Source organism: Suncus etruscus, chromosome 4, assembly GCF_024139225.1.
Source record: "Suncus etruscus isolate mSunEtr1 chromosome 4, mSunEtr1.pri.cur, whole genome shotgun sequence".
In the NCBI taxonomy this organism is placed as follows: Eukaryota; Metazoa; Chordata; class Mammalia; order Eulipotyphla; family Soricidae; genus Suncus; species Suncus etruscus.
Window position 1 is genome coordinate 45,372,035 of NC_064851.1, and position 11,406 is coordinate 45,383,440.

An 11,406-nucleotide genomic window follows, 5' to 3' on the forward strand; every position below is an offset into this window, starting at 1 on the left:
CTTCTTCAACTGAGAGAAGTGATTCCTCCTGCCTTATAGGCAACCTCCAAAGGTAAAAAGGAACAACCAGAGTCACTGCATTCTTCCTACTAGATCAAATCATGAGCCTGGTCTAATGTGCAAATAGAAATTTGTCCTTTTCCACTAGGAAGGAAGATCTGGAAGAGGGAGAAATCCTAAAGGTCTTTCCTCACGGTGGCGCCAGACTGGGAAAGTACCAGGGAACCCACAGTGAGTGACTGACCACCCTCTTCCGTCTTAGTCTTCCGCTGAAAAGGAGACTTGATGTGGTTCAATGCATAGGGAGTCACCATCCGGGCTGAACTTGGGAAAAGTCTTTATTTCTCCCCACTGGCAGCTTCAAACAGGAAAGATGAATCTGCGGACTGGGTGGGGAGGCCTGAGAAGTTGGAAGCAGGGGTGCAAGTGGAAGGATGGGATGCCCTCTGTAGTGTGTGTCATCGCCCCCCCACCCCTCCTGCGGCTACTCCTGGGGCTCATTTGAGGCCGTGCTGCGTCTCCCGGTGCCGGCGCAGGTCCACCTTCCTCTGGAAACCCTTTCCGCACAGGTCGCAGCCAAAGGGCTTGAAGCCCGTGTGCTTGCGGCTGTGAGTGATGAGGTTGGAGCTCTGGCTGAAAGCCTTGCCGCACACCTGGCACTTGTAAGGCTTCTCGCCTGCAGGGATGGCAGGGGGAGGGGAGAAAGAAAGCACATGTGTGATTAGAAAACCCCAGGGCACTCCGGGGCACAGGGCAGCAGCTGGTAGTACAGTTGCTCTGCTCTGGGAAGAACTTCTGGGGGTGGGAGGACGAGGACGGGTGCAGTGACCTGACAAAGGTGGTCCTACAGACTTAGCTTAAATGGAGGTGCCCAGTCAAAGGCCTCCAAACTGTTTGCTGCTAAATGGAAACAAAGCCAAGGCCCTGTGCCCGCCCACGAGGAGGCCCTGACTTCAGAAGTAGGCACAACAGATGTGCAGAACGAGGGGGTGGTTGTCCTTCCAGCCATGTGACTGTTCTCACTCAGAGGAAGTTTGCAAATCTGAGTTTCCGAGTGGGTGGAGGCTTGTAAGGACCACTGATGCTGTCTTGCTCTTGAAGGACACAGAGGGTAGCCAAAAGCATGCACAAGTTTCCCAATCCCGTTTGTTTTTTTTTTTAATTTCACATTAAACAGCCAGAATGATAATACAGAGAATGGGTATGACCCTTGCCTTGCATGTGGCTGACCCAGATTTGATCCCTGGTAACCCATGTAGTACCCCAAATCCCAGGGATCAGGAATAATCCCTGACACAGAGCCAGGAGTAAGCCCTGAGCACCGGGGATGTGCCACTCCTCCCACACAAATTCTTCTTTTCATGTGCTGGTGCTGGGAGACTAAACCCAGGGCCTCACACAGGTGAGACATGTCTACTGCTAAGCCACATCTCCAAGCCCCACACAAATTTAAGGCAGCTGATCCTTTTGAATCTTGATTTTACTTTCAGTGACATTAATCATGGGATTCTTTATATATTGTAGATCAAGTTTTCATCCTCCGACCTCAGTTCATATACTGTTTAATAAGAGGGTAAATACCATAACTTTCCACATAGCCTCAGCATAGCATTATAGTCAGGACCTAGTCTTGGAAATAATGCAAAGTTGCACATTTTTTGGTTGGTTCTTTTGTTTTTCAGTGGTAGGGACTGAGCTTTCCCACTGAGCCACATCCCAGCCCTAAGACAAAGGTTGATACTAGAATCCTTCTTGGTACACTCCTTTCTGTCTCCAAGATTCAGATTTCCTTGATAAGGAAATGAACCACCATCCAAATTTAATCTTTCTTTTTAGGATTAAATAAATCTGAGAAATTCTAGCTATAGTGTAAATGTTTTTCAGGGTCCTAGTTATATTTTGATTAGTATTTTTGTACACTAGAATAAAAATAAAATATAAAAGCTATATTTTATATTAAGGATATTGAGATAAAAATATAAAGATAAAATATAAACTTTAAAATTTATATTAGAATGTAAAAAGTATATTAGAATGTAAAAAGTATATTCCATACTTTTACTGGAAAGACAGAGTACATGGGAATTTTAGATCAAGAGGGCATAAAAATAACTGTTAATATCCTACTTAAGTAGAAAATTTTCTAGGTTTTCTGTAGGGAGTATCTACACTGCTCAACCATATTTATAAACATCACTGTGATTTGTTTTAAGTCAGTAATCTGGTTCTGCAATAAAATAATCAGAATTCTGAATTAATCATTAATTTCTTATTGACTATTCAAGAGAGGCTTGTGTATGAAATTGCCACCAATACACAAATTCAAAATTAGGGAAAGAGTTGGAAATGGAAGCTAGAGCCTTCCATGGCCCCAAGGTTTACTCTAAACCTGTCCTTTAGAACATCATTCAATCTGACTTTCAGGATCAAATGAAGTATTAGACTGAAAAGCACCATAAATCATAAATCATTATAATAGCTAAACAAGTTATTCTTGCTATGACATAAATTTGACAATATTCTTTCTGTAAGGGACAGTAAGTAAAGAGATACCCACCCACTTTCCAGACTCAACATAAAATACAATAAAGCATCCAAGAAACTAACTAGATGTTCAGTGTCAAACAGAATTGACCCTGCCCCAAGCTCAGGACACCAACTTCTATGCCTCACTTTCACCTCTAAACTGGAATTAAGAAGTCTTGGCCTCTTAAGCATGCTGTGAGCACAATATAAGATAATGTGTTTCCAGTGGCATTTGCCTTGCAATCATCCAATCCAGGACCTATGGTGGTTGGTTAGAATCCCGGTGTCTCATATGGTCCCCCGTGCCTGCCAGGAGCTATTACTCAGCAGACAGCCAGGAGTAACCCCTGAGCACCACCGGGTGTGGCCCAAAAAAAAAAAAAAAAAAGATAAAAAAAAAAAAAAAGAAATCGCCCCTGGCTTGGGGGGACCATATGGGACGCCAGGGGAATCGAACCGCGGTCCTTCCTTGGCTAGGGCTTGCAAGGCAGACACCTTACCGTCAGCGCCACCTACCCGGCCCCAGATAATGTGTTTCAAAGTGTTCAGCAGACAACTTTATAGTATCAACCATTCTTTTCCTCACTCCAACCAGAATACTCTTTTTAAAAAATGCAACCAAAGCAGGACCCACATAAATGCCCTCTCCAGAGCCAGAATGAAAACCCAAAGGAGAGGGGGGAAAAAAAAAAAAAACCTTCAGGGGCTGGAGAGATAGCATGGAGGTAAGGTGTTTGCCTTTCATGCAGAAGGTCATCGGTTCAAATCCCAGCGTTCCATATGGTCCCCCGTGCCTGCCAGGAACAATTTCTGAGCATGGAGCCAGGAGTAACCCCTGAGCACTGCCAGGTGTGACCCAAAAACCACAAAACAAACAAACAAAAAAAAAACATAAACAAAAAAAAAAAACCTTCAATCTCCAGGTCAACCCTTAGAGCACTGCTGGAGAAAAGCTGTATCTTCATAACTTCCACAGTGATAAAAGTTAGAGCAACTGCTGAACCAGAGGACCAGAATTCACTCAGCTCTGCAGAATGGTTCTTCAGACAACTTTAAAGCTAGAGGCATAGGGGAGAACCAAGCTTGGAGAAACACAGGAGACCCTGGTGAAGATTTTTATAAATTGTATGACTGTAAATCATGAACAGCTTCATCTATGGGAAAAAACTGTATTATGAACACTCTTGTAACCAGGGTGTTTAAATGAGAGAGAGAGAGAGAGAGAGAGAGAGAGAGAGAGAGAGAGAGAGAGAGAGAGAAGAGGAGAGAGTGAGGAGAGAGAGGAGAGAGAGATCTCAGGGGCTGGAAAGATAGCACAGTGGTAGGGCATTTGCCTTGCATGCTGACCACTGGGAACAGACCCAGTTTCGATTCCCAACATCCCATATGGTCCCCTGAATCTGCTAGGAGCAATTTCTGAGCGCAGAGCCAGGAGAAACCCCTGAGTGCCGCTGGGTGGCAAAAATAAACAAAATAAACAATAAAGTAAATAATAAATAAATAAAATAAATAATAAAAAATAAACAACAACAAAAAAAAGAGATAGAGACCCACTACTATTTAGAATAGACTGCAGTGCCGGTGACAGACAGCATCAGCAGACTTTAATAAGGCAAGTGCTACGGGCCTCAGAGGGAAGCACAGAGCTGCACTTCCCTGCGCTGCCCCATCCCCAGGTCCTCAGCCAGTTTACCAGTGTGGATGAAGGTGTGTTTCTTCATATCCGACTTCTGATGGAACCTCTTGCCACAGTACTGACAGGGGTAGGGCCGGGTGTCTGAGTGGATGAGCAGGTGTGTGGACAGTGTAGAGGACCTCTTAAAGCTCTTGCCACAGATCTTGCAGTCAAAGCTCCGCTCCTAAGGAAAGGGGTGCTTGTCGTTCTCAAATCCTCCCAATCAGGACTCGCTCCCCACCCCTTTTCCGAGGCTTCTGTTCCACCTACCTACTAGACCTCATTTTTGCTGCTTCTACCTGTCACCTCCTCCTCTTTAAAACTCTTCACCCACAACCTTACACACACCCCCAAGGCATAAGAGTCCCACCTGTTTTGTTGTTGCTGTTTTTTTTAACACCCCTTTACAGACCCTTCCTCAGCCACCTCCTGGGGTGATGGCGACCTTAGGCACTTTGGAGGTCCTGACTGAAGCCCTCAGGGTGTGGACAGAAAAAAAAAAAAAAAAGAGGGCGACTTGATCTTTTTTTTTTTTTTTTTTAAAGCAAATCCTGGTAAGCAGCTCCAGGCATGGCTCCTTTGTTCTGATTTGCTTATCTACTCCCCGTCTCTGGGCTACAACTGTAATCTCTGCGGGGGCACGCAGGCAGGAACGGGGTGGGAGACAGGATGCTCAAGTGCCTGGCACCTGGGAGTTCCGCAACAACTATTTATAAACAAGTGAATCCAAGAGGAACTGGGCACGTGTACAGCTGGTGTGTGTGTGTGTGTGTGTGTGTGTGTGTGTGTGTGTGTGTGTGTTTTCAGGGTGCTGTGCAGGGCAGGAGGCTCCTTAAGGTTCTCTCTTTTTGGGGGGCACACCCGGTGATGCTCAGGAGTCCATGCTCCTTAAGGGTCTGTCTGTCTGTCTGTCTCTCTCTCTCTCCCTCTCTCTCTCGATTTTTGGGGCACACCCGGTGATGCTCAGGGGTTAGTCCTGGCTATGCGCTCAGAAATCGTTCCTGGCTCGGTGGGGGACCCAATGGGACGCCGGGATCGAACCATCCTAGGTTAGCGCGTGCAAGGCAAACGCCTATTGCTTGCGCCACCGCTCGGGCCCTCCTTGGGGGGGTCTCTTAAGGAAAGGGCGAAGAAGTGGCTCTCCCAAAGCAGTGAGCAAGCAAGGTGACCTGGTGGCGTCTAGCCGAGGTCAGGTCGGGCCGGGCCACCTTTCACCCCTCCCCGTGAGCCAGAGGCCAGTGGGCCGTGTGTACCTGCGAGTGCACGGCTTTGTGCTGCTCCAGGCTCACGGCGTGTCCGAAGGTCTTGCCGCACAGCTCGCACGCGAAGGGCCTGGTGCCGCTGTGGGACCTGCGCACATGCACCTCGAGCCCGTGCGGCGTGGAGAAGACCTGCGGGACGGGATGGGCCGGGAGGGCGTCGCTGAGCGCCGGGGCGGTGGACACGGGCAGGGGGAGCGGGGGCGGGGGGGGGGGGGCGCGGGGCGCTCACCTTGCTGCACTTGAGGCACTTGTAGGAGCCGCCGCCCAGCAGCAGGCGAGTGCACAGCAGCTCCGACTCCACCTTGACGCCGGCGCCCTGGTCCGCGTGCAGCGCGTGGCCGCGCTCGGGGTACAGTCCGCCCGTCGCCGCCCCCGCGCCCGGCCGCTCGTACAGCCCCGCCGCCGCCGACGCAGGCCCGAAGTCCCCGAAGAGCCCCAGGCCCGCAGCGCCCCGGCCCGCGCCGCCCCCCGCAGCCCCGGCCCCCGCGCCGCCCGCCGCCCGCTCCGGGCCGTAGAGCGCGGCGGGGTGGCCGGGCTCCGGGGTGCGCTCGCAGTAGAGGCCCAGGCCGGCCGCGCTCGGCCGGTAGCTGTGCACCAGGTGCCTCAGGTCGGAGCTCGCCAGGCCGCTCCAGGAATAGGGCTTGAAAGGCTGGGGCTGCAAGGGCTGCGCCTCTTCCAGCGACGGGCACACAGAGTTTTCCGAGGCTGCGGGGGCACGGGAAGGGGTTAGAGCGGGCTTCGAGCTCCCCTGGACTGCCCAGAACTGTGAATGAGCTGTAGACGCATGTGACCTCTATCCCCCATTCTTCCTGTCACCTTACCAGCTACCAAGACCTACCCATTTCTGGGATGGGGTCTTTGGTGGGTAAAAAAAAAAAAAAACGGTTTGCCTCAGGGGCAGAGGGGAGTTTTGGAGAATTTTGGAGGAGAGATGGAGGAAGAAGCGGGGGCAAGCTGAAGAGAGCATGCTTGAATAGGTTTAAGATTATAAGCCACACATGTGGCGGCTAGGGCCTTGAATAAAGCTGATGTCTCCAGAAACCTGACTGCCTGTGAAGTTTCTATCCTGAACCTGTCTTTCTATCCTGACCTGTCTTCAGAGGATGTTGCAGACACGTGGCCTGGGCCGGCAGAGAAAGGCCCCTCCATCCATCCCATCACCATCCAGCCCCATGCAAGGGCTGTTATGCAACAGACGCACACGCCTTCCTTCTCACGGAGAGAACCAGAGTTCGATCCCCAATCAATGCCTGGCCCGCTCTGAATGAATGACCCTGCAGGGCTGCATGAGCATGACCCGGAGTGGACTGGGCGCCACTGGCTCCAATCTCCAACGGGGGTAGATTCCATTTTAAAAAGGGGGCCTCCCGGCATCAGGTTTTTGTGGGTTTTGTTTTTTTTTTTTTTTTGGTGTATTTGGTGAAGCCAGAAACCGGTGTCCACTACCAGTTCCACCCCTTTTGGGGATCGGTGGCCCTTTTGTGAAGTGGGCGTTAGAGATGCTCTCCGGACCCGTTCCCTGACACTAGGAGAACCACTATAGGCAGCAAGCAGCAAACCACACGTTCTCAGGTTCTCGGGTGAGAAAGTCGTTAACTGTGCCCGCTGAAGCTCCGTAGTTAGACTAGCTAGCCTGGGTCAACGCTCCTGACTTGCTCCTACTCCCAATGTCCTTTTTCTTTCCTTTTCCCGGATTGAAAGGAGAGGCCCAACCATAGGCAGTGTCTTCATCCAAAATGCACCAGGGGAAAACAGCATACACAGGGAATCTATGGATATTCCTCAAAACTGTTAAGTGCCTTGGGAAGAAGGTGGGACTTGATATTTGCCTGCCAAACACTTCCTGTTCTCTATTCCTGTCCTAATCTGATGGAGGTAGGGGAGGAACACAGGTTTCTTAGAAAATGATGTACAGAAAAGATATAAGCATCACATGCAATTCCTGGTCTCCACTACCACCCAATTGAATTTTACTACATAACCAGAAACTCAACACACGCCTTTTCTACATGCCACTGATTTACATAGTACTTCACACACACACACACACACACACACACACACACACACACACACACACACACACACGACTCCAGTCCTAGCTTGCCTCTTCTGCCAGAGGCTGCATTCCAAATTCCATCAGGGACATGGTGGCATCTCCCCACGGAGAACTAACTCTCTCCCTAGCTTATGACTTGACTCAATGCACAAAGTCTGAAGGGGACTGGAGACTGTTTTAAACCCAGGTCAGTATAATCTCAACTGGCCAGACTGCGTCCTCCCAAGACACACTACTCACTTAACAGGCTGTCTGTTCCTTGCTTAGTGCAAGAGAAAAACTCGGTTGCTGGATGAAAATGACACTAGTGGGGTTGCTCCACGACTCGTGGCCAAAACGAAAAAATAATGAGGCCCCCAACTTCTCCTTCGAACCTAAACCTGATCAAGTTGTATGTCCAGGACCTCAGACCTAGTTCTGGACACCCCTCGGTGAGCAAGGAGAGGAGGGTCTGATTATTGGATGAGAGCTGGTGTCAGAGATGCTTGGTGGAAAGATGCCACTGAAATCTGTCATGGACAGACGGGAATAATCGGGTTAAAAGGCAATCACACTTTTTATTGTCTCAGACTGCTCAGATCCGTGTTTGAGATTCAGTGAGTGTGTTATCTTTTCTAGAACATCAGTGCGATGGGAGGAAAGGCAACGTCGACGTTACCCACCCTTGGAAATGATTCACTTATTTCTCGCACCCGCCTGTTCTGTGCAAACGAATGTGAATGTCAGGGATTCAAATATTGGATTTCGTCCTTTGGGGTCCCTGCTGAGAATAGCCACTAACAGGCTGTCCCAACCCTAGAGTAAAATGGGTTCCAGTCTCGGGGCCCTAAACCTCAATAACACTCTCTGTCACAGCACCCAGTTTTACCGGCTGCTGAAAGTTCATGCTCACTGCAAGGTCCCTGCGTCCCAGGCCCAGAAATAACCCCCTGTTACCCTACCTGGAGGACACGGAGGCGAAGGAGGCCTCCAGAAGTCCTCGAATTCGGAACTCCGATCGCAAGGACTGCTCTTGCAGCTTCCGGGGGGACGCCGAGGCTCCGCTCGAGGGCCTCGGTCAGGGGCGACTCAAGGGACAAACGATCCCTGGATTCCTCCTTCTCCCCGCTTGCTGTGGTGCCTGAGGAGAGGAGGCAGGAGAGGGATTCATGCTGGACGGCTTGGACCCGACGGCTCTGAAGTGGGCGATCCCTGATCTTCAGACCACGGGGCACCCCGGCGTCTTCTCTCTTTTGCCCTGGACCAGGCCAGGACCCCCACCGTAGCCCTCCCGGACCCAGGGCGAGAGTAGAGGGGTGGGCGGATCTGGACAAGGAACCAGAACGGGTAGGAAACAATCGACCGTCGGGGCTGCCCTTCCTGGGTCTTGGGGGGATGAATAGAGAAGCGGGAGCCACAGAATCCGCGTCCCCCCTTGGGCCTGAACCCCCTCTCGCACCTGTCCCGCCGGGTGCCGGGGCGTTCTCCTGGCGCAGGGAGTAGTCGGGTCCCGGGGACCGCGGCTAGGTGGTAAACTGTGCGCCTTCTTGCTTTTAACCAGGAACGAACGCGGCCATGGTGATGCGGCGCGCACACCGGCTGGGTTCCGAGGCTTTTTCCGTAGCAGCCGCCGTCAGCCCCACCGCGGCCCGAGTTCTGCCAGTGTCCGGGCCCAGGGGCCAATCTGAGAGAGGAGAAGCGGTGGAAAGGCGGGTGTGAGCGCGCTCAGGGCCAGGACTGGGCCGCCGGGGAGGAGCGAGGCTGGGTTTGCGCCCAGCGGATTGGCCCCGGGCGCCGCGCTCACCAGGTGGCACCTCGGACAGGTGGCGCTTGCTAGCTACCGCCGCTCCGCGTGGCCTGTCCGGGGCCGAACCCCGGCCTCTCTCTGCCCACACCCTGCCCCTTCTTCTCCAGGGCAAACCCGCGCAAGGTACTACGCTGCCGGAAAGCCCACGAGCGACCGCATCGGCTCAGAAAATCTGATCGGGCCAGAACCGACATCTCCAGCAGCCAACAACGGATGGGATGCAACTGGGGTCGGGTGGGAGGGGGTGAGAGCTGTCGACCCCCAGCCAGGTCGGGCCAACTAGCTACCAGGGCCCGCAGACAGCAAAAGCCCGAGAGAGGTGAGTGTCGGGCACAAAAGAAGAGGGTTGGCAGAGAACCGAGCCGGCCCCGGGAGAAACTCGCTTCCTCGGAAACACTGCTTGTCCCGTGCCAATGAAGAATGATCCCTCAAGAGATGGCTCCGACGGGCACAGACAGGGTTCCGTGAAGGTGAGGGACTGCACCCCCTGATCGTGGAGACTTCACCTCGGACACCACGTCCCGGGGAAAAAAAGCACTTTCTTTGAGTTCTGCTCACCCGAAGCCTGGCCGGGGAAGTGGAGCTCGACGGGCGCGCGCAGACGAAGACTGCGTGGGCTCGGGGCAGGGCGCGCAGGAAGCCGCCCCAGACGGGCAGGAGCGAGCGGACCTGCTGCGCCGCTCTTCCGAACCCCCCAATCAGTTCACCTAATCGCGGGGTCGAAACCCGAGCCCCGCGGGGAGGCGGGGACCGCGCCTCCAGCTTCGCTCTGGGTTTGCTCCGGGGGCGGGACCAGCCCAACAGGCAGGTCTGGGGGTGGGGGGGGGGAAGGAACCTGCCGTGTGTGTGTGTGTGTGTGTGTGTGTGTGTGTGTGTGTCCGGGTCCTGAGTGATGTCGCTCTGCGCGGGGTGCACCTGCGAGCTGCGGGCTCGGCCGTCACGCGGACCACGAAGGGTTCAGAAAACAGGGACCCGGAGAGCCCCGGGTAGGACCCCTGGGGACAGATTGGCCTGGAGTACAGGACTCGGGCATAGAAGTCTGCCGGCCGCACAGCTCTAAGCAAATCTGGGGACCCCTTCCTAGGAAAGTCCTCTGCTTGTTCGCCAGAGTTCCCTTCCCGCTGGAGATTTAGAAGAACGGGATTTGGTTTGGACGGGCCAGAGTTGGGACATTTAGCAGAGACTCCCCAAACAATATTTCTATTTTTGCCCGGCCTTAAGAGCCACAAAGCCCCCTAGGGGATGGGTTTGCTTTGTCTGGAGTAGCCTCTAGGACCCTAGTTTTAGAGGATTTCGGGGTGCTAGTGTCCTACGAAGCGGTTCTATCGCCTCGTTTTTCCTGAGTGTAATCGGGCGGCATAAAGCAAACACCACGGACGCAAATAAATGAATTCTAGAAACTACCAAGAAACTCGGGGGGAGAAAAAGGACTAGCGAGTGAAACGACCCCCTAGGGGCCAGCTGAGACTCGAAACCGCGTCGGCGCGGGAGCTGGACCCCGGCCTGGAGGAGGGTTCGAGAGGGGAGTTGTCAGAGCCGGGCGGCGGTCCTGAGGCCCTCCCAGTCCGGGGTTGTCCCGAGAGCTGGGACAGCGCCCAGAGCTGTGAGGACGCCGGCCGGCCCGAGGCGCGTGGGGAAGGCGGCGGAGAAACTGCAGCTGGCGGCAAGGCGGCAAGAGGTGGGCACACCAACCTCCACCACTTCCCCCACCCCAGCACGAGGCAGGCGGGCTGAAGGGCGGGAGCCGCAGGCACCCGAGGGCGGTCTCGTCTGCAGCTAGCCGCCGCAGTCTCCCCGTGGGGGCTGTTCGCTTCCCGTGTGGGTCCCGCGTCTTTGCCGAGCTACCCAAAGGCCCCGACACACGTCCGCAGCTGCCACTTCCTCGGCTGTACCGCGAGGAGTAGCCCATGGACCCGGTGGGCCTGAGTCTGTCCGGCTGCATGGATTGCCGCCTCCAGGGTCCAGCCGTGGACCTACCTGCCGGGGTCAGGCGCGGGCACCCGCGCGCCGGAGAGCCCCGAGCTGTCTCGGGGAGCGGTTCGCGCCGTCTTCTCCTAGGTCTTTTTTGTTTAATCTCTTGCCGGGGCTCGGCCCCCAA

General features: G+C 53.6%; 1 protein-coding gene across 1 annotated transcript; it reads right to left on the reverse strand.

Annotated features, from left to right (window-relative positions):
* Positions 1–497: 497 nt before the first annotated feature.
* Positions 498–9,502, reverse strand: GFI1 (growth factor independent 1 transcriptional repressor). Its single transcript, XM_049772562.1, is given in 9 exon segments — positions 498–676; positions 4,220–4,385; positions 5,455–5,592; positions 5,693–6,168; positions 8,464–8,557; positions 8,560–8,642; positions 8,961–9,024; positions 9,027–9,100; positions 9,343–9,502. Coding segments are annotated over 9 exon segments (1,434 nt in total).
* Positions 9,503–11,406: the final 1,904 nt, after the last annotated feature.